General features: G+C 40.5%; 1 protein-coding gene across 3 annotated transcripts; it reads right to left on the bottom strand.

Moving 5' to 3' along the window:
• On the bottom strand, nt 9,437–23,421 carry LOC18777342 (glycerol-3-phosphate acyltransferase, chloroplastic). 3 transcript variants are annotated; one of them, XR_002271700.1, is made up of 14 exons: nt 22,976–23,421; nt 18,846–18,943; nt 17,644–17,730; nt 17,424–17,521; nt 15,256–15,313; nt 14,480–14,602; nt 14,319–14,380; nt 14,121–14,231; nt 12,824–12,902; nt 11,486–11,605; nt 11,305–11,418; nt 10,350–10,529; nt 10,027–10,151; nt 9,437–9,884 (listed from the first exon to the last, which is right to left on the bottom strand). XR_002271700.1 is itself a non-coding variant. In XM_007209057.2 (13 exons), the coding sequence occupies exons 1-12, from the start codon at nt 23,295–23,297 to the stop codon at nt 10,395–10,397; spliced, it is 1,386 nt and encodes a 461-aa protein (XP_007209119.1). In that variant the 5' UTR covers nt 23,298–23,421; the 3' UTR covers nt 9,437–9,884; nt 10,350–10,394. The 3 variants fall into 3 exon arrangements, 2 of the variants coding, with proteins under 2 accessions (XP_007209119.1, XP_020419576.1); XM_007209057.2 differs by lacking the exon at nt 10,027–10,151 and having other exon boundaries at nt 14,480–14,581; XM_020563987.1 differs by lacking the exon at nt 10,027–10,151 and having other exon boundaries at nt 22,976–23,420.

Genomic DNA, 24,084 nt, shown 5'->3' with positions numbered 1-24,084 from the left:
GCCTGTGTGCGTATGTCAGGGACATAGCGCTTGAAAAAGACTCCATTGAGTTTGTGCTCCGGGGAGCAGCTTGTCTGCAATGGAGCTAAGGCTTGTCGCCTGTGTGCGTATGTCGGGGACATAACGCTTGAAAAAGACTCCATTGAGTTTGTGCTTCGGGGAGCAGCTTGTCTGCAATGGAGGTAAGGCTTGTTGCCTGCATGTATATGTTTGTGGGACATAATGCTCGAAAAAGTACTTCATTGAAAAGCTTGCTCTTGTATTGATGGTGGTGTGAATACATCGCTTTATTGAATAAAGGAAATTAACAACATAGGCAACATCGAAAGCAGTTTTTCTTCAATTGAAGTACGGGAGGCTCGTCGTCTGCTAGGAGTCGAGCTGGTAAGCGAAGAGCTTCACGGATAGTATCTCCGAAGGTGGTGGGCATTCCATTGTCTTGGAATTTCCTTCCCTTCTAGAGTGTCGAGGGTGTAACTTCCTCTGCCCCCAGATCGGCTGATCATGTAGGGGCCTTCCCAATTTGGCTTCATCTTCTTTGACCCTTGCCTCGGTGATGTGATGAAAGTTTTTCTGAGCACAAGGTCTCCAGGGCGAAACTGTCTGATCTTGGCCTTCTTATTGTAGCAGGATGTCAACTGCTGCTGGTAGGCGGCAACTCAAACAATGGCCTTTTCTCGTTCTTCTTCGAGCAGGTCAAGGTTGATTCTCATCTGCCTGCAGTTTTGGTCAAGACTGCCCACCTCAATGCTCATAGAAGGGACTGTGATGTGTGGGGGAATGATTACCTCCGTCCCATAGGCCAAGGAAAACGGTGTCTCTTCGGTCGATCTCCTTTTGGTTGTGCAATAAGCCCATAGAACTCCTGGCAGCTCGTCGACCCATTTTCCTTCTGCGCCTTCCAGTCTTTTCTTTAGGCAGTCTAGCACGATCTTGTTGGATGCCTCTGCTTGGCCATTGCCTTGCGGGTATCTGGGGGTTGACAGGTGTTGCTTGATGCCATACTTTGCAAGGAATGCAGTGATCTACCTGCCCACGAACTGCGTACCATTGTCGGTAACTATCGATTGTGGGCAACCGAATCTGCAAATGATGTGCTTCCAGATGAACCGTTCAACGTCAGCTTCCTTGGTAGAAGATAAAGCCTCGGCCTCGATCCATTTGGTGAAATAATCAGTGGCAACGATCATCATCTCCTTATTGGCAGGTGCTGTCGGCATAGGTCCCACCAAGTCAATGGCCCACTGCATGAACGGCCATGGACTGTTCTGCGGATTGTATTCCTCAGCTGGCAAGCCAGGGATCGGCTTGTACCGTTGGCATCGATCACATCTTCGAGCATACTCCGTGGAGTCTTTGCGCATGGTAGGCCAGAAATAGCCGATACTGAGAGCCTTCTGAGCAAGCGACCTGCCTCCAGCGTGATTTCCACATTCGCCGTCGTGTATTTTGCAGAGAACCTCGAGCGTTTGCGGGTACTTGATGCAAGTGAGATGAGGCCCGTAGTATGATCTGCAGATAAGCGTGTCGCCTTTCATGTAATATCTTGCAGCCTTCTGCTTAATTTTTCTGGCCTCGGACTTGTCCTCGGGCAAGTTTTCATTCACTAGGTAGTCAATGATGGGTTCTTGCCAGATAGGATCCTCGTCGATCTGCATTAGGTCCGGTTGTTCTGCCTCTTCTATGCTAGGCTGGTCAAGGTGCTCGACTGGGATGGAGCGTCTGAAATGGGTATCCAGTGCTGATCCTAAGCTTGCCAGTGCATCTGCGTGCACGTTCTCTGCTCGGGGCACTTGCTGGATGGTGAAGGTGGGAAATGCCTTCAACAACTCTTGGACTTTGTCAAGGTACAAGATCATCCTTGGGTGCTTCGCCATGTATTCTCCTGAGGCTTGACTTGTGATCAGCTGGGAATTTGAGTAGATGGCCAGCTTCTTGATCGATAGCTACTTTGCCAAGCGCAAGCCAGCGAGCAATGCCTCGTACTCTGCCTCGTTATTTGAAGCCACGAAGCCAAGTGTGATAGCTTGCTCCAACAGGGTTCCCTCGGGGGTGATGATGACTACGCCAGCTCCAGCTCCTTTCTGGTTTGATGCTCCATCTACGCGTAGCTGCCACATGTCTCTGGGTTGATCAAGTTCCGCGGAAGTCTTGTCTGCTCTCGAACTTTCCTTCTTTTTGCTGACCAGCTTCTCTTCTTCGGCCGATGGTGTGAACTCTGCAACAAAGTCTGCTAAGGCTTGGGCTTTTATTGCAGTCTTTGGCTGGTAGAGGAGGTCGTATTGGCTTAGCTCTATTGCCCACTTCATGAGCCGCTGAGAAGCATCAGGACTGTGGAGGATTGATCTCAAAGGAAAGCCAGTCATAACGATGACTCGGTGAGCTTGGTAATAAGGTCGCAGCTTTCTCGCAAAAATGATAAGGGCCAAAATGAGCTTCTCCAATTTCGGGTAGCGAGTCTCTGCATCGAGGAGAGCTTTTGACGTATAGAATATCGGATGTTGGGCCCCAAGTTCTTCTCGAATGAGAGCTGAGCTGACGGCCGAGTTGGACACTGCCAGGTACACGAACAAGTCTTCATCAGGAACTGGCTTCGAGAGCAGGGGAGGTGAAGTAAGATAGGTCTTTAGACTCTGGAAAGCTACTTCGCACTCCTCGTCCCACTTGTCTCTTTACCCCTTCTTCAAAGCTTTGAAGAATGGTCTGCACTTGTCGGTAGACTTCGAGAGGAATTGGTTGAGGGCTGCTGCTCTGCCCGTCAGACTTTGTATTTCCTTCACTGTGGAAGGTGACTTCATCTCGAGAATAGCTTTAATTTGGCGTAGGTGTGCCTCTATACCTCGTTGTGTGACTAAGTACCCCAGGAATCGACCGGATGATACACCGAACGTGCATTTACTTGGATTCAGCTTCATACAGTATTGGCGGAGCAGGCTGAATGCTTCGACGAGGTTTTTAAGGTGGTCTCCACGCTTGGGGGCTTTGACCAGCATATCGTCCACGTAGACTTCCATGGTTCTGCCGATCTGCTCCTTGAAAATCTTATTCACGAGCCTTTGATAGGTTGCTCCAGCGTTCTTCAACCCAAAAGGCATGACCTTATAGCAGTAGGTCCCTCTCTCGATGATGAAAGAGGTCTTCGCCTTGTCATCGTCGTACATCATAATTTGATTATAGCCGGAGTAGGCATCCATGAAGCTGAGCAGCTGGTTGCCGGAAGTTGAATCCACGAGCTGGTCGATCCTCGGCAATGGGAAGTTGTCTTTAGGGCATGCTTTGTTGAGGTCGGTGTAATCGACGCACACTCTCCATTTGCCCTTTTCTTGTTTTGCCACCAGAACAACGTTGGCCAGCCATTCTGAGTAGGAGACCTCTTCAATAAATCCAGCGGCTAGAAGCTTGTCGATCTCGGCTTCAATGATCGCGACTCACTCGGGAGCGAAGTTGCGTCTCTTCTGCACCACGGGCTTGCTGGCAGGGTTGACATGGAGGCGGTGGTAGATGATGTTTGGGTCGATACCGGGCACGTCAGATGGTGACCACGCGAACATGTCTTTGTTGTTTTTGAGGAAGGTGGTAAGCTCCACCTTCTCGTCTGGGCTTAGGCGCGAGCCGATCCGCGCTTTCTTGTCTGGATAGTTAGGATCGAGGGGTACTAACTCAACGTCTTCCTCAGGCTTTCAACCTTCTTCAAGGGAGCCTTCCGGGCGGATTCCCTCATCTCGATCCTTCTTGTTTGGATTCTGGCGCGAGCCTATCTGCGCTTCTTTATCTGGCTGGCCAAGATCAGGGGGTACTAACTCAACGTCATCCTCAGACTTCCAACCCTTTTCAGGGGAGTCTTCCGGGCGGATTCCCTCGCCTTGATCTTTCTCGTTTGGATTCTGGCGCGAGCTGATCTGCGCTTCTTTGTCTGGCTGGCCAAGATCAGGGGGTACTAACTCAACGTCATCCTCAGACTTCCAACCATTTTCAGGGGAGTCTTCTGGGCGGATTCCCTCGCCTTGATCCTGGCTCATTAATTGCTATTGTGGGGTAGCAGCTCCCTTCTCGTTCGAGCTTGCTTGTCTGCTGAGAGCGCTTCGTGCCTCGTTGGCAGCTTGCATTACTGGTGTGAATTGCACCTGCTTGCTCTTCTTGACTCCGTGAGCTGTGCATCTTCTTGCCATGGCTTGGTCACTATTGATCTGCCCGATTCCGCCTCCAGGGATGGGGTAGCGAATCTTCTGGTGTAGAGCAGATGTGATGGCCTCGATCTTGCTGATCCACGGTCGGCCCAAGATTCCGTTGTACGGGGAGATCTCGTCGATGACCATGAAGGTTTGCGAGCAGACTACTGAGGGTGAGTGGACATCAAGGTCGATCAGTCCAACAGTGATTGATGTGGCCCCATTGAAGCCAGTGAGCTACCTTGCAAGTTTGCTAATCTTGGGCTCCAATCCCATCTGTTGGATGACAGATAGTTGCAAGATGTTGGCTGCGCTGCCCTCATCCACATGAACTCGCTCGATCACAGCTTGTTCAATCTGAATGCAGATGACTAGGGCGTCATTATGCGGCAGGTCAAGCCCGATCAAGTCTTTCTTCTGGAAACCAATTATGGGTGTATCCACGATAACTGGTACTCCTGTTGTGACTTGGGAGACATAAGTCACCTGCGCGATCTTCCTCTTGTGCTCCTTGGTGGTCAGCCCGGACTCCTAAGAGTCCGCTAGAATGGTGTTGATTCGAATGACCTTTTGGGGAGGTTCCTTGGCAGCCGCATCACGATCCTCGATCTGTTGGATGGCCTTCTTTGCGACAAATTCTGTGCAATGACCTTCTCTGACCAGCTCCTGAAGATGCCTTTTCCAAGCATTGCAATTGTTGGTGTAATGACCGTGCTCTCCGTGGAATGCGCAGTGTTTACTGGTGTCCCTCTTAGAGGGGTCTCCTTTCATGGGTGGCGGTCGCCTCACCCACGGCTTGTCCTTCACTTGAGCCAGGATCTGATGACTTGGGACAGCGAACTCAGTGAAGGTCCCAATTTCTGAGCTTCCCTCTCGGGGCAGCGATCTGCGCTTATCTCTGGCTTTTTGCTCGAACTGGTTGCTCTTTTGGTTTGCCTGCTTCGTCGGGTGATCAACTTGCTTGCTGGCTTTCTTTGCGTCGATCCGATCATCGTCCCAAAGTGCGTAGAGTTCTGCCGTCGCGAACACTTCTGCCAAGGTTTGACTTGGTGTTATGGCCAGTTCTCGGTATAGCTCGTGCTCGGTTGGCAAGCCCTTCTTGAAACCTGAGGATGCAACTTGGTCATTGCATCCTATGATGTTAGCCTTTTCAGCCTTAAACCGTCTCAGGTAATCTCGTAGAGACTCGTCTGACTTCTTGCGCAGGTTGAACAGATGGTCTGCATGCTTTCTGACCGTCTTGTAGGAGGTGTACTCCTTTGTGAAGATGAAGGCCAACTCCTTAAAGTTTCCTATCGATGCAGACGGTAGAGTGTGGAACCAGTCTTGAGCTGCTCCTCGCAGGGTCATCGCGAACACTTTGCACATCAGGGCATCGTCTGCCTTGTACAGGATCATGGCGCTCTTGAAGTGCCTCAAATGGCTCTCAGGGTCAGAGTCCCCTTTGAATGGAGTGATGGATGGCGTTGTGAACCGCTTCGGTGGAGGAGCTCGTTCCACTTTGTCGGTAAAGGGTGAGCAGTCAACTCGATCAATTTCCTTATGCAGGGCCTCCTCCGTGCTTCCTTTAAGTTGGAGAGCTTGGAGTCGATCATTTATTAGCTTCTCGACGTCCTCTGCTCGCAGGACTGGAGTCTCGGGCCGGCGTCTTCGGTGCCTCGAGCGCGACCCGCTAACTTCTTCCTCGGTCCCCAAGGGTCGATCCCCTTGGGTGTTCTGCCCGTGGGGCAGATTAGGAGATTGAGCTTGTGAGGATTCCTCTACATCTTGTCGCCGCGTGTTGGTCATAGAGCAGGTTGGTGGGCGTCGATCATCATCTTCTGCCCGCAAGGAGGGTCGTTCAGGTCGACGTCTTTGGTGTCTCGAGCGTGACTGGCTAACTTCTTCCTCGGTTCCCAAGGGTCGATCCCCTTGGGTGCCTTGCCCGTGGGGCAGATTAGGAGATTGAGCTTGTGAGGATTCCTCTACAGCTTGCCGCCGCGTGTTGGCCCTCGAGCGGGTTGGTGGGCGTCGGTCGTTGCGCTCGTCACGCAACTGCTCACGAACTCGAGCTCCTTGTGGGCCTAAGCGGGCGTGGACATTAGACTGCGGGCCTAGCCTCTCGAGCACATTGGTCCTTGGTCCTAGCCTCGAACGGCTCAGAGTACGGCTCGCGACTGTCTGCGTCTCATCTACTCGGTCTCGATCTCTCCTCTACCGGTTTGCCCTTGTCTGACCAGCCTGGGACCTCTCGAACTGCTCGCCGACATGCTGGTGTGCCCTCATCTCCTCGTCACGGGGTCCAAGGTTAGGGCCTTGATTCAAGTTGATCTGCCTGAGTAGCTGGCCAATCAGGTTGTTCTAATCATCGACCTTCTGTGTGAGTTGATCGACCCGTGAGTTAAGGTCCACCTGACTGCGCGGGTCAAGTAGAGTGCTGTGCATCGGGCCCAACGGCAAATGGGCTAGGGCTCCATTAGACGCGTACACAGGTGCATATGTCGAGTGTGATCGCAGAGGAGGGAGAGAATGGATCTGCTCCAAGACTGGGATGACGTCGGAGTAGCCATGGGGCTGAGCAGCAAATTCGGTAGTTGAGTGGTGTGGCTGCTGCTGTGCTACGACGGCAGGACAGCGAGGCAGAGCAGCTCCTGTAATCGGCGCTGGCAACTGCAAGGCTGTGGAGGTCCCGGGGTCATGTGGCGGCTGTTCTGCAATTCCAGCAGCTGAATGCTGCTGCAAAGCACCGGAGGACGACTGCAAGGCGTTGGCAGCCACGATTCCGTGCGGTTGCATTAAGGTTTCCACCACGAAACCATGAGATGGGCTCATCGTGGTGGCGTTACTCTTCGTACGTCTTGTATCAACCATGGTTGTCCGAAAAAATGTGTGAAAGATGGATTTAGAGCACGCTTTGAATATATCTCGTGCTCTCAATGAAAGCACCAATTTGTTTGTACAAATAATCTCACAGGAGAATATTCGCCAAAGATTCCTTCGTCTTCTCCACCTCTCTTTCTCCCTGCAAAACAGATCGGAGTAAAAGACCACACCCGGGGGGTGTTGGTCAAAGGCCCTCCGATGCCTACGTTAGGTAGGGTAATTCAAGGAAAACCGGGTGGCCGGAGCCGTGTGTGGTGGCCGGAGCCTCGTGTAAGAGAGAGAAAGAGAGGAGGTGGCTAGGGTTTTTGAGAAATAATTACTGCAGAGCTTTAGTAAGAATTTAGGCGTACCTCAACCATTGTGTGTGGCTATGCTTTTATAGTAGTCTCGGAGGCTAGGGTTTCAGAGGAATAATTCCGTCGATGGAAAGGAATTATTCCTCCCCGATTTGGAATTGATTTGATTAATTAGGGATTTGATTCATTAGGGTAAATCAAATCCCTAATTGGGGTAGGTATCAAATCAATTCCTAACTTAAATGGGTAACTCCTTATTTAATTGGGAATTGGGGTAGGAATAGAATTAATTCTCGACCCGATTAGGTAATATTCTATTTAATTGGGTAATCCCCAATTAAATTGAATAATTTCCAATTAGGTCAAATAATCCCCAAATGGAAGGAATTATTTGACCTAGGGTTTTGATTTAATTAGGTTCCCACAGAGTCCAATGGCGAATCGTGGAGCGGCGTCTCATTCAACACAACCGGCGGACCGGGGGGAATAATTTTGAATCTCGAACAATCCTTCACAACTTCCCAACATTGAAAATGCACGAAACTTTTTTTGCCTTGCCCCATGGCACCGAACCACATTTGTGCTTGGATGATCCATTAAAAATAAATAATTGGAAGTGCAAGAAAAAAAAAATATTATGCAAGAAAATATAAACTATTTTGAAATGCAAGAATAAAATTGATTATGCAAGAAAATATAGACAAATTGGAAATGCAAAAAGAAAAAAAAAGATTATGCAAGAAAAAGAAATAGAATATGCAATAAATAAAAAAGTTACATTAAATTGATTAAAATGGAAAATATAAATATTTTACCTCGGTAAGATTTTGACCGCTTTGAGTGTTCTCCCTTGCTTTTGTCAAGGCATTTCTCTATTTTCCTAACTCTTTATTCAAAAGTTTCCATCTAGTAGACAAGGCCATTTCGGTCCGAATAGAACCCGAGTGTTGACAAAATTGCTCCACATATGATGGAACTTCATCTCATTGCCCGTGATAGGGTCATGACTAACATTCACCCAAGACTGACACAACACAATATCTTCCTGAGTTGACCACGAGCTTCCGGTTTCAACAGAAGATGACATTTGTTTTTTTTTTTTAATACAAATGGAAAGTAGTAGAAAAATGTGAGTGGAGAGTAAAAAATATTGGAAGGAGAAGAGTTTGTATGGAGAATTGGTGTGGGAAGTGAAAAATGTGAGTGGAGAGTAGAAAATATTGGAAGGAGAAGAGTTTGTATGGAGAATTGGTGTGGAAAGTGAATAATGTGAGTGGAGAGTAAAAAATATTGGATGGAGAAGAAATTGTATGAAGATTTGGTGTGTAAAATAATAAAATGGTTAGGTATTTATAGGGAAAAAATACATAAATTTTTCGATTTTTTTGGAATTTTTTTAGCCAAAAAAACGAGGACCGTCGGATTTCTGGAAAAAAACCGATTGGAGAGGCCCGGTTGCGACACGTGTCAAATGCCCGTTGGAGTCTGTCAGCGCGCTTTACACGCGCCAACGGTAAAAAAAATTTGAATTACCGTGCGCTGGAGTCACCGTGACATCAGCGGTGACATCACCGCCCTCGGGTTGAAGCCCAGACAAGACTTGCCCTTGGGCCTGCCCGGGTTGGTGGGACCCAACGATTGCCCGGGTTTGGGTAGAGCACTGGACTTGCTCTTACAAATTCGACATATATAAAACCAAACACTGAAATCTTTAATTGCCAGAAATTGAAATCATGAAAATCTAAATTCCGTCATTTTAGAATTCTATGCAATCTTCAATTCCTTCATCCAAATAGAGGATTAGAGAATGAAGAAAATAGAGTGTCGGAGATGGAGGAGGCCAAGAACCAAGTGTTGTTTTCATTGCCAACACTTCGATTGGCACATGTTGAAGGAGCTGAAGAAGGTTCACGCAGAGATATTTGAATACGATAATTCGAAGCCAACGTAGGTGAATCAGAACTTCCAATAAAAGGATAATAAAGAGCAACGATACACGTAATGTTATACCATTCGAGTTGTGAATTATCATTGCAGCATTTAACTCTTAATAAAAGAATTGAAAAGATAAGAGATACTTGTGCTGATAACGTCTTATAAAAAGATGAATAAAGAAAAAGAAACCATTGAATATTTGAAACTAGTACAAACAGCATAAATTTGAACACGAGACGGCAATTGCCTGTGTGGCAGGCAGTCACCAATATTCTCTCAGCTGTATAGGGTTCTCTTGAAACTTTAAGATTTCTCAGGTGCTAGAGAAAGAGCTATTGATTTAAAAATAACATCTAAAGTTCAATTTACATTGCTCAACAACAACTGGCCCCATATCTACAGTATACACCTAAAAACCGAACCCTTGCGAGACAGCTTCAATTTCCAAAGAATCCATCTCTTGCCTAAACCATATGAACAAAAAGAATCTCCATCTAAACGACGTTGAACTTATGTTTATCATCAGCTTCAATTAAATCTTCTTGGCACAGTGCATACTTGTGTTCGAAGGACCAGTGGCCTTTTGTGGTCAGGACTTGCAAAATTAAGGTAAAGTCCTAATCTGCAAGATTCAAAAAAATCTAGTTAATAAAAGAACCAAGATAATCACCAATGTGGATTGGAATAAATTCAATTGCCCCCAAATGAGCACAAGTATTAACTTATAATGGGCAAAAATCAGCTAAGAAAATCTTTGTTTCTACCTTTCATTGATTTTCCAGATTCTGTATTAGGGATTTCATGAACACGATACTCTTAAACGCTGTAAAACATGCTGCCAGCCAACTTTATCCCGTTTATAGAAAAGTTAAAAACTAGATACATTTCACTGCAGTCAAGTGCACACTTATTTGTTTAGCATTTCATGACAGGTTTTATAAGCTCTAATTAATATACATGAATGGATTCCTTATCCAAGATTTGTATATTTCTTCGGAGTTATAAATATGTTTCACTAATATAAGAAAACGAAGGCAATAGATCATTATCCTACTTTAAATGTAAAATTTAGGATCTGCGAAAGTACCTGATTATTAAAGCTAAGTAAGAAGGCAAATATTTTAAAGATAGACTAATTCCATGGTTGTGACAAAGAAACATTTGGCGTAGATGCCTTTAGCCCTTGTTTGCAATGTATAGCAGATTTGAGCACATTGTACTGTTCAGTAACAATTTTATACAGAGCTTGTGTGTATGTCTCCCTAGCCTGCAAGAGAGAACAGCCAGAAAACTTAGAAACAATAGAGAAGTTTATACAACAATTAGAGCTAATTTCAATTTTGCGCCGTGAACTTTGACACACGTGGCACTTTGGTCCCTGAACTTCAACAAAGTCCCAGTTTGGCCCTCACAGAAAGTGTCAGTTAATCCCCCTTCAAAAAGTTAGTATGTCACACACATCACCACTAATTCAAGGTAATTTTGATCACTCAAGCTGAAAAAAAGAAACGAACAGAAGTTAAAACTGAAAAGACCTGTAAATCTGAAAAAACATAGGCCGAATTTCTCAGGATTTCTCAGGCTTTAGGGCTTTAGTGATCAACAACATGACCTTTTCAACCGCATGCAGCTTTTTTCCTTTAGTAGCACAATATAGCTTGATGACTAAAATTGGGACGTTTTGAAGTTCAGGAACCAGAGTAAGAATGGTCAAAAGTCGAGGGATAAAGGTGAGATTTAACAATTACAAATTGTTGACCAATCTATTCCGGTTGTGCACCAGTCATTACATAATTGTTGACTTGCTAAGGAAATGACTATTACTTAACTGCTAATGTTCATCACCAATAAACAGGCGGAGAAAAGTTTTCCACACTGTTCAGCGGTTCTGTAAAATGGTATGATGACATGATTTAAATGCATATGACAAAGGCAAAATTACATAAGATCTTTCGTTGCAAAATAATGTAAAGATCAAGAAGCATATGACAGGAACCATCCACATCAACCAGGCAAGTGGAAGACATGTATACAGCACACACCTCTTCAGGATTTTGACAGGAAGCAGAAATATCAGAAAAGGTGATTTCTGGTGCAACCGACAATCCAGTACCATGGAAGGAGATCATTCTCTTCTCTCCAATTTCTTTTTCCACCTGGAAAAGAATTGTATCACAAAAGACGAAAAGTAGCACAGGAAAAACCAAAACAGAGACAACAAACCTGGAGCGGTGGGGGCATGATGTTGTGGCACAACAATGCTAAGGGATATATATGCCCTGGAGCAGCAGAATGTTCAGCAAGCCTTCTTAGATTGTCCAGTGAAGAAGCATCAAAAGGTGCCTGACCAGTCAATAAGTTTCTTTAGTGTGTAAAAATGTGTTCTAAAGAAAAATATATAGGAACAAAAATTATACTTGTAAGGCTTCCATGGCTAACTATTTTGCTGGGTACAGATCACACTAAAAGGCCATTGGTAATTTTAATTATCTCGTCATAAGTTCCAACAATTATGAAGAAATTCATTCATAGTGACATCTTTGTCAAACCCATTAGGGTTTACAAAAGAAAGAGATGGAAGAGGAAGTCATTTAATTTGGTCTTTAAATCTGGCAAATTTTGATTCCTGCGATTAGTTTCTAGCTTGTTCTCTAAGTTTTCCAGATTTTAGTAGGATTTCTAAATTCCCTATTTTATTTAGGTTAGAATTTCTGTTTTAGCAAGGGATTTTTTATCCTATTGTCTAGGTTTTAGTTTGCTATAAATACCCCTCTCATGTAATTCATTATGGAGTTGAGTTGTTGAGATATAAAGAAAAGTTTATTTTCCAGAGATTGGAGACTACTTAGTGTGAAGCCAAACCCCTGGAGTGATTCCAGGCCTATCCTTGTTCGTTCTATTCTCTGTTTTCCATTGTTTCCACTTCAGCTAAACTACCTAAATTCTCAATTCACCCATATCCTACATCACAGAGTCATTGGTTTTCTCAAATATTGTTGTAACAAGACTTCTTGATATCCACATTGAGAAACCACAGTAAAAAAAAAAATGATTGCAGCTAAGTAGAAAACTTAATATAATAGCACCACCAACTCCATATTGGTAAATTCTTAGTCATAGGAATAGTATATGCCAACATTAACCAACTGTAGCCTATTCCACAACTAAGTTGACGTCAAATTTAGTAAATATTTTCTTTAGTAAATTATTTCAACAAAAAAATAGGCTGGAGTGTAGTTCAAAATAATCCACAATCTATTTATGGTTGCCTCTAGAGATGTTGAGTCCCTGTTCTATCCATGCTCAGTACATGGTTTGCTTGAGCTGAATCCATAATTTACAATTACAACACATGGATGGAAATTTAAGACCTTATGTAGCAACACTACAGAGACAATTGCATGATAAAAATCATCACAGAAACAATGAATCTCTTATCGAGATAAAAACTTTTAACAAAAAGATCACTAGAGAAAATAAAAAATAACATATATCAATAATAGAAATCCAAAAATATCTCTTATCCAACTTCTCATGCATGATAAAGTTGAAAGAGCTTACTGGGTACCATTCTCCTGTTACAGGATCTGGCCGGTCCCTTCCACCACTAGGTGCAATCCATACAATTTGCGACCCACCCCTGCACTTAAACATGTTTGATTACATGTCTGCATTTGAAAGCATATGAAAACACATAGATTTGATTACTTCAAAGAGTCTTACGTTTTCTTATAGAAAAGGAAATGCATGACGTGTCACAAAAAACCATAATACAAGAACAGTTTCCAGTGTATTGTCTCTTAAAAAAAAAAAAAAAAAAAAGAACAGTTTCCAGTGTAAAGTACATTATGCCATTAACCATGAAAACTTTTACAACCCAACTCTTTCTGTTTCTGGCCATTTTCTTTCACTGCCACAAATATGCAAATAAGAGCGAACAGCTGAACAATCTCTTAACCCACACACCTTCCAGATATCAGGGAAATTTTTCTGCATTTTAACATATTACCTTGTATTCTACATATTTATCACTGACAACTTTAAAGCTGCCAATCCAAAGCTATACACGTAAAGACCAGACTGGTATTTTGTCTCAGTTGCACAGCAGTTGTACCATACTTCCAAAGCATTACCAACACAGGCACTGGCCGCTAAATACTGTGATTTAGTGTAAATTATTCCCTTACAATCATTGAACTTAGCAATCACCTCCTGTAGTGATTTAAATTAAAGCAATCATGCCCCCCTATTTGGCAAACCTACCACCAGATCCACCTAAAGGTGACAATACCATTCAGCATTAGTCACATTGAGGAACCTTCACTCTCTGCGTCTCGCCCCAAGAAAGAAAAGTATCTTCATTCTCACTTCTGATACAATTCCTCTATTTTGACATGCTAATATAGAAAATCAGAGTTACGTGTCCATTAAGTACCAGAAGGATGCATGGAGAAAAGAGGGCAGCACCACCTTGAGTTGCTATGCATTGTAGTATGCTAACAAGTAAAATCAGCATAGCTCCTCACCAGTTTGTTACTAGCCACTTTTCACAACCACGAGATGTACTTTAAAAAATTCAGTTTGTTCTGGACATGTATAATGCCCTCTAAGGTTCACAGAGACAAGAAAAGAACACTGTAAGAGCAAAGGAAACAAAGATATAAAGGAATAAGAGATCAGGGTTCATTGTCTGGGGAAACAAAAGAAAGAAACAACAACAAATAAGGAAAACACTTTCTACAAACAACTTGACATTGTAGTAGCACCATGGACCATGATGAGCAAAAATAAGAAGAGCAACTAATAATAATCAAGCCAACTTTGACCAATGCATAGACAAACAAAACAACTGAGGTACCTCAACAGCAAAGCCATTTCCTTCAAACTCCGCGTATTTGCTTTTCTTTTCATTTCAGTAAGCTCAGGAACATCATTCATGTGCTTCTTTGAGTACACACATATCAGATTCCTGTAAGAAAACGAAAAATGAGAATTTCATCACTTAACTAACACAAGCATTGCATACTAATTGCATAACATTATCTAAGAACTTTACCTTCCCATGCTAAAGGGCTTACAAAGAGGATCTGTCACAACTCTATCTCCTGCTATGTAGGTCTGCAGCACAAAGTCTAAAATTTGGTTATGCAAACAGTTAAAAATGCACAAAATAGCATGTGTCCATTGTACGCTTAGAATGAAGACATAGCGATTCACCATGTTCTCAGAAAGATATGAGTTTGTTGTTTCAAGCAATAAGGCAATGACAGCTGGATCTGCTTCAGTTTGGTGGTTTGATATCAAAAAAATGTTGTGACCCTGCACGCATAATCCAGAAGCCTTACATCACATGAGTCAGCTCTGAGTGTCTTCATGAAACACTAACTAATATTTTTCAAATTTTATCCCCTTACTGACCAAATGACCAGGCGTTGATCATCAGTGACACAACAACAAAACTAATGAAGATAATAGGGCATCTGCATACTGCATACTGCATACCACAGTACCATCAGGATCACACCACCAAAAAGCACAAGACAACTACTGGTCAACCAAAATTAAGATATTAGCACCCAAATGAAGTTATAGCCCAAATCTTGTATCCCATTCTACACGGATCAGTTTGCTTCTGTGCTATTGCTTTAATCTAGTGCCAAAATCACCAAGAATAGTTATTATTTTCATAGCCCAAGAAAGGAACTGACTGACTACACTTGGCATGCCCTCTCTATGACTTTGTTTTCAAAACAATTGTTTTTACACTGTTTCAAAAGACTTCAACATACATATGTACAAAACTTGAACTGCCAAACTTGCATTTAGATCTCATGCATATGTAAGGCCACTATATAACTTTTAAACAACAAAACAAGAACAAAGTTCAGTGTAATTTTAGTGCTAGAAAGTAACAGCGTTTCACAATTCAACAATATTTAGTAGTTACTGCACAACCCAAAAAAGAAATAAAGCTCAATACTCAGATAACGTACCTGTTGAATCTTCTCTTCAATATCTTTGAAAACAGAAATATTGCCAACATATGAGTTTCTGCACATATAATCATCAGAGCTTAGGACATCAATATGATAAAACACACAAGGGAAATAATATTATATTGATATAAAAAAGACGAAATTACCTCCATGTGAATAGAACTGTTAGATGATGAATAGAGTTAAATTGACTAAGTGAAATACAACTTATATGAAAGCAAGAAACAGCAAAGAAGATAGAAAATGTGAGTGGTGATCTATTTTTCTGTTTTCTCATCTGAGTATTCTCTGTTAACCAGTTTTTGCAAAAACTCTTCCTGGTAATCGAACACCCTTATTATTGAATTTTTCTATTCCACAAGAATATGTGAAAACAGTAAAAAGACGTAGTGTAGATTTCAGATTTACCAAAAAATACAGTGAAAAATTTAGCCAAAAATAACAAGATGGAAGGTTTATAAAATGAGATATTTATTCAATAAACCATTTTAGCATGACATATTATACAAAAACTCATAGTGAACCTATTTGGAGAGAAAAACCCAAAACTAGCCACTTGTCATTTTCTAATTGGTTCTTAGTGTGTTAAAATTTTATATGAACCACATAGAAAATAACAAGTGGCTAGTTTTGGGTTTTTCACTCCAAATAGGCTCTATAAGGGCTAGTTTTCAGAAAAACCCAAAAGACAGCCATTGCACAACCTCTCCACAAAAAAATTTCCTTGCTTCTCAACAAGTACAGAAGAAGCCAGGACAACTCAGCTCAGTCTCACCTCTTCGAAGAGTGTATACCACAATCTTTGTGCAATGGTCCAATATAGGAATAACTAATCAATATCCTCTGCTCCACTTCTACAAATGGAATGCTAAGGAGGCAAAAGACATACACTAAGCCTTCTCCACTGAACATTATGACAAGGATTAACCCTCAGACCATACAAATGACTGATGAAGATGGTAAAAGTATTAATCCGCAGTCCATACAAATGATTTATAGGTTCTTATTCCTCTGATGGGATTGTGAGAAATCAGTTGATTCAATGCTCTAAACGTACACCTTAGCGTACTGCAACTCCTATCTCTTTGGACAAGTTATTCTACCACAAGTCCTGATTACAACAGAATTTATATTATTCCAAACACAACAGTATTTTACTTCATCACTTTATTTCAAATATGTCACACCTTAACGAATCAGCTACCACAATGTTTTGCAAACCCAGAAACCAATTAAAAGTCTTACATCAGATCCGAATAACCCTTCAAAGTTCAAACCAATTGACATAGGATAGCAGAAACAGATAGGAAAAATAAAGAGATCCGGACTCACTCAGGCCTTTGGCATCGTACAAAAGGTGTCCAGTAAACAAATTAGAAAATTCTGGCATCACACAGAAGGTGCCTTGGAATCAATCCAAGTCAACCTATGCCTCACACACAACCAGGAATTCACAAGAACTTTCTTTTTTCACTAAATGATTTTAAAAGCTTACAAAGTAGCCCCTTTTATAGGGTAATTGGTACATGAATCTGGAAAGATCCACATTAATACACTTAGGAATTCTAGAGACATAATTATGACACCTAATATATTAATCATGCGACATAGAGAGAGTCAAAGACAGTAACATTCAGAAAATTGCATAATAAGCATAGGAAACTAGAAAAATTATCATTTACAAAACTTTGAACTTTGCTCCTGCGTCACTAATTCAGAGTTATGTTTGAACCATCCAACTGCGAGTTGGAGTGGAGGAATGATGAACCATTCACAATTCCAGCCACTTCAATACAAACAAATTTTTTTTAAGAGACATCAGTCACATTAGTCTTTAACTTGTTGCATAAGAGCAATTAAAGAATCGTAGAAAACCATAGAAATAATATTTAAAATTTTCAATATAATTAGTATATAAAAGAAATTCCCATACAAATTAAATTAATTAATTTCAGTGTCATGATGAATGATCTGAAGCACGTTGGATAAAAAATCACCCATCACCCAGTCAGTTTTAAGGCTCCGTGGACTTCATGAACCAATGCATAAACAGTACATTCACTTTCAGAAAAAGCAGACTACATGGATAAATCCATTAATTCTCACTTACTATGTACCAAAAGTAACTGATGAAGATGGTAAAAGAATGGAACTTGTCAAGTCACCTGAAATCAACTAAAGGACGAATATAGTTTTGACCAAACATGTAGTAGTCAAAAGGCTCTCGCATTGCTTTGTGATATGGGGAGAAGACAAATGGGTCCTGAAAAATTACTGTATATCATATACAAGAAAACAAAATGATAATGTGGTTTCTGATATAACCCATAGATACACCAGAAACTATGGCAGCTGTGCGATAACGCATAAAAAACCAAATATTACCTCTATATCCAAGAATACACGATCTAATACAGCAGTCATATTGGACAACACAATCTCATCTGCCTTGGGATTTCCACTTTGGAGAATCTGAATCATGATACCGTAGAATTACAAAACAGAAAATGAGTTTCTTAGCTGTTAGATTAAATGACTGCTGGGCATCTAACGCATCTGAGGTTATTTGAGGGATCCCTCAAAATATATCATACAATAATACATTCGATAACATGTCAATACTCTGTCAATGACTAATCAATAATACATAACGACAATTATTCAAGAGTAATGATACACAACACGTTATTGAACACAGTATTCCATGTCTGCTAAGGAAAAAAGGGCATCCTCTCTAGAAGTGCCCTCCACATAGAGATTATATATTTGTACATAAAAATTATATATGAAGTTCATTTCATTCAAGAAGGTAATATAAATACCCTAGGATGAGTTAACCAGTGAAGCATAGGAAAGATAACTTTTCATAGTTTAGAAAGTTTACAAGGGTTCATATACAAACTTGAAATCAAATAACCAGGAGTAAAATTTTGGTCAGTGGCACAGTGGTCACATAGTAGCTTACTTGATCGTGTAAGCATGATGCTCCGACTGAATGGTTTAGATTTCCGATAGAAAATAAGTCACATTCTCTTTTTGGCCTTAAATAACTAAGACACAAATGCATGTTAGCTTGTGATTTGAATCTATGTTATCTTCTCATTCAATTGTAAGTCCCGTGGTCACTTTAAGTAGTAGTAAGTCAAGATTGGGTCCCCATTGCTTCAATTAAGTATTAAAAATCCTACTCACCAGCAAACATTTATTATCTCTAAGTAGAAATATTTTAGCAAGTTGGATGATACTCTCTTTTTCACAAGCAAGTTCTAAATTGTGTGGGTTATATGATATGTCATTCGTATTTTATCATCTCTAAATAATATGGTTGCAGCTCCAATCAAATAGTAAACACTAAAATCTTTTCTTTTGCTGAGAAGAAAATACTAAATCTTCTTATTTTGGCAATTTTAAATGTTAAAATTGTTAAAAATAAATAAATTTACACATGCATGTATCTTTTACACAAATTTCATTCAGAAGAAAGTGAGCCAAAATGTTTATGCATGTCAAATAAATTCAAAATTGAAAGTTTCTGAAGCAAATCAAACTACGTATAGTAAAGCATGAGCTTAAGAATAAAAGTTTACAGCATTTTTATAATTCCGATATAATTCTTCCATTCCCGAAGCAACGTTTGAGGGAAGCCTTCCAGCTTCTGTTTCCTTCCTTATTGCAGACAGCAGCTCTACAAATGAACATTTCAAATTAGTCAACAGCTTAATAAAGGAGATTTTCTGCATTCTAATGACCACCTAGCTCTTGGTCCCCTCTCCCATTATTCAAAGATAAAATATGTAGAATATTTAAAGCTGGACCTTTTGTTAAACTACAAGTATCCTGGTGGAAGTCAGGTCAGCCAAAAATATATATAACATCATTATTAGTATATTAATGTTAATTTCTTAGTGAAAAAATTAGACTGCAATTGGAAAATATGAAAGTATATAAATGAAAGAATAGGAAAGCAAATAACTCTTCTAGGACTTCTAATAATTGTTTCACCTTACAATCAAGAGCACTCCAAAGATGAAAGTAGTGTGCATATGTATCTATGTACATATGTGTGTGTGTGTGTGTGTGCATAGTGTGTACAATTTTTTTATTTATAGGAAATGACCAATTTATTAAATAAAGAAGTTACAAAACAGGCTGGACAAGAAATCCAACAGGAATACAGCAAAACCCGAAACCAAATAAACCAAACTACTTAAGTCAGCATAGATGACCAATCCCGGTAAATTAAACCAGAAGGGACATCCATAATGAAGCCCACAGGGACGCAAGGAATCTAACTTTGTCCCACACTGAAAACAACCCTTCTTTCCTATCCTCAAATATTCTTCTATTCCCTTCCACAGCTCAAGACCTCTGCTTCAGATAGGGCAGCAGTTAAACATCAAACTTTAAATTAAAGTAAATGGCTATACGTGAAATGAGTTCTTCAGGTATTCCTTTTGTTCTTTCTAGATAACAAGCTCAATCAAACCGCACACGCATTCCTAAAAAACATAATGTTGATGATATTGGCTTTCATTTTTGCACCAAAATCAAGTTTGAATAGATTAAGATATCATAATTTCGAGTAGAAAGTTTGATTATCTTAGGTCAAATAATTTGTAATTTCATAGAACATCAGACATGATTTTGTAAATTTTGGCCCCTCAAAATTCAATTTTTCGTATGGCTGGCAGCAAATGGTAGGATTAATACTTGTGATTGCATTCAAAGGAGGCAACCAAAGATGTGCTTATCCCCCTCTTGATGTGTTCTTTGCAAAGAGAATGCAGAAAACATTGATCACTTGTTCATTCATTGTTCGTATTCCCTAAGATTATGGTGGAGGATGTTGGGTGCTCTCGGAGTGGAGTGGGTGATTCCTAAAGGGTGTTTTGAGCTCCTTAGTATCAATCTGAGGATTTCAGGGAAGGGGAAGAGAGCTGGAATCCTTCGTGATTGTCTAGTTCATGCTATTTTCTGGAATATCTGGATGGAACGAAATCAAAGAATTTTTCAGGGTCATATAGGAGTTAGGGTTGAGGAATTATGGGACAGAATTAAATTTTGGGCATCCCTTTGGGCTTCGGTTTCGGGGCAGTTCAAGGATTATCACTACTCTACCATCATGAGAGACATGATGGCAGTCTTAAGATGATTTTACTGAAGTTTTTTTGTGTTTTTTCGTGTTTTTTATACAGTTTGTTTTTCATTCTTAGTAGGTCAGACTCTTTTTTTGGTCTTCTTGTTTGATCGAGGATTTTTCCTCTTGATTATCAATACAATGTTTCTATTCAAAAAAAAAAAAAAAAAAAAAATTTTGGCCCCTCCAAAGAAAAATATGACGTATCTCTATAAATGTAGGTACTTATGCATATGTATATGTAGGCATGTAGACGTGTAAATAAGTTACCTAATATATAAATGCATAGGGCTATGAAGTATACCATTCCAATTTTAGAAATTTGGAATCTATGGACTTGAATAAACAAATATCTCCTGTAGACTTCCAACGGACTTGCACCGTCCTTTTCTTTGGAGAAGTTTATAGCTTATAAAGCATAAAACATGCATACACACACATAGATAGCTTTTCCTCTTAATCTATGTTTTATGTAATCTATCTTTTCTTTTTCTTTTTGTTTTCTTTCTCTTTTGGGTCTATGATGGGGATATAACATAGGAATTTTATCGTGGGTAAGCATAATACAGAACCAATGCGCTAGAGGTAGTATCACTACACAGGCCATCTCCTAGTCTAAGAACAGCCAGAAAGTTCACTTGATATGGCTTTACAATAGTTAATAATATGTACTGCCAAAAAATCTACCTACATGAAACACAAGCCCATGATGAAAGGTTAACCATTTGATGCCCACATGTTCAGTTTTTACGTCTTTTTTGCACCACTTTGAATTATTGGAAATTTTATATGGTTAGTGAACCCATTTCATTTATCATGCAAGATTGGTGAGTCCATATATCACGCATTGATGGATATCTTATTAGCATGGACTTGGAACGGCGAAACCATTAAGTATATCTTACCAAGATAACTCATCCAAAGAAAAAATTTGGGTTGCACATGCAAACAATTCAAATTACGGGTATGAGATGTACAATCTATATGAAAACAAACACAAGGAAGGTGCTTAACACACAAAAATAGGCAACCACCATTGAATAAGCCATTTTTAACATTTTGGATGTGAAGGTGACAACTCATGTGTAGTGAAAAACCAATATTTTCTAATAACTGTGTATAAGGAAATAAAGTATTCAGAGTATGAAAGACTTTTGGGTTTTTAATTAGATTCCAGAAATTTGTCATAACTTTATAACTCCTCTGTAAATAAATCATTTTTCCTAAAAACAGAATATCAAAAGATTCTATATATACATATTTGCACAAAGCGTTTACAACCCCAAAGTAACAACTAGATCCCATAAAATACCTTCTAGAGGACACTATCATTCTCCTTATTGTCCTTTTCTCAGACTTAGTCTACATCTTCATCCACATCTACATCCACAGATATATACATAAACCAGTCTACAGTTTCACGCCCTAGTGCATGATGCAACAATAACAGACCTAGGCCTGATAGTGTTACATAAGATGGGTATCCAATTTGAAGTCATCATAAACACAAATAATGTACCTAAGCCTTTTTATATCATATTCTATATTGGGTTTTAAAAAGTGAAATATTAAGGATTAACAATCAAACAATGTACATCACTTGGCAAATATACATGCCCAACAAGAAACGTTGGGTCCTCATACATGTATCACTCAACATAAATATGGCTACTGCAACCCGAACTTTTTTGTCAACATTTCCAAATTTATAACAAACATTAGAGATGCATCCTCTCCCAAAACCTACTTGAGAAAACTCTCTCACTCCCCTATGTAGATTTAATTCATGCAGAAATCAGGCACCAAACACATATATGGTCGGCTATTACCAAAGCACCAACAGAACAGTGAGTACATAAAGCACTTAATTGGAACTTCAAGAACTAAATAAAGTTGCTATGGAAGACTACCAATCTTACTTGGAAAAACAAAGGAGCCCTATCTTTTTATGATTTGTAATGTGGCATAATAAATACATATTACTCCACATTTACAGAACTTCAACCACTGCACTTGGTCATCAAATTAAAGTTAAAGGAAATTGAAAGAAATTTTCATCACTTCCAAGTTGGGAGAACAAAATTCTTTCCGAGTGAAATACTCAGCTCATTCAGGAAAGTTTAAAAATAAAAGAAAAAGTAACATTGCAAGCACTTCTATATTCTCCTACGCAGCAAAAAAGAAAGTTGTGGAAAGAACATACATATCAAAAAGTTCATGCTCTTCTCCTGGGAAACAGAAAGAAATGCTACGTGATCAAGAAATAAACTAACCTTCATTTGCTTTTTTAACACTTCACAGAAGTAGAGTACAGTTTGGCTCTCAAAGAAGGAAAGAATCTACTATGCATAAAGTATCATGCAAAAAAGGCACATGAATATTAAGCTTTGAACAAAAAGAAAATGGAAGGAAAGACAACCACCACTCAAGTCTTATACCGAAATTTAAGTCGGTCGTAAAAATAAATTTGACAACCAATTTCAATTATCAAGAAGGGGAACATTTCAATTCAAAAATATGAGTCTAATATTGTTGCATTTTCTCAGGAGCCAAACAGCTGAAATGACAAAGAACTCTCACCTTCTTCAGTGGTGGTATTGAGAAACGTACGAGAATGGTTAGTCTCCCTCCTCTGCGCATTCTGAATGGGCGATAAAGGCGATTCCGTGTCCTTCACCAGCTCTGCCATAGCACTCACCTTCAAGGAGTAAAACAGGCAAGGACAAGCAGAGCTCTTTCGCGCACTCGATCTCACAGAGACCAAACACAGCCTAGAAGAGGATGATAATGAAGAAGAAGAAGAAGAAGAAGAAGAAGAAGAAGAAGAAGAGGAGGAGAGAGACGAAGACGAAACCCTAGGCCTGAAGAATGTGGTGGATGGCGAACCAGAGAGGATAAACATACTGTGAGAGAGAGAGAGTGGTAGGCTAGCGATGATCTGAAGTTACACAGAGAGAGAGAGAGAGACAGAGGCGGGGAGGGGGTGTGGTTTTGGGTCACGTGCTATTTCCAAAGCCAATAGTGGAAGAATGGTGACGGTGGTTTTAGATGTGGGGGAGAGAGTGACACCAGCGGCAGGCGTACGGACACGTGGCCAACTTGGAGGGTGGTCTGAGAAACCGACACTGCGTATCCTGTCGTTTGCTTTGGGTTGGAAACTCGAATTGGATAAATGAGATGTTGGATAGTAGAATGGTCAACAAAATACCACCACCTATTGTACACTTCGGAATCGGAGATACTTCAAGGCATGAGAACACTATTTTACAAAACTTTTGATTATCCATGTTATTCTAATCATTGTTGTTGATGCCCAATGAATGACCACTTTTTGGCCCAACTTAAAAATGCAAAATGTGATGTGTGAAGGCAAGGATTTTCAGCGGGTGCATGTCTTCAAAGGTAAGTGATTTCTTTAGACAGGTAATAATATAAGAAAAGTAAACAAGAATGATGTACGTGGTTCATTCGAATGATGGGCTACCTTCCAAGAAGGGTATTCTCATTATAATATAGTTGTTTACATTGTACAAAAGGTAAGACTTAAAGATAAAGGGAAGAAGAGTGAGAGAGCAAGAACCCCTTCTAAGTGGAAAATGGTCTCGTTTTATAAGTGAGAGGGAGTCTTCACTTCTTGTAATATTCCAATGTGGGACTTATGGGAACTGAATTTTAGCAAAATCCTAGGT

The sequence above is a fragment of the Prunus persica genome, chromosome G5 (assembly GCF_000346465.2).
Source record: "Prunus persica cultivar Lovell chromosome G5, Prunus_persica_NCBIv2, whole genome shotgun sequence".
NCBI lineage: Eukaryota > Viridiplantae > Streptophyta > Magnoliopsida > Rosales > Rosaceae > Prunus > Prunus persica.
This window is presented reverse-complemented; position numbering and strand designations above follow the sequence as displayed.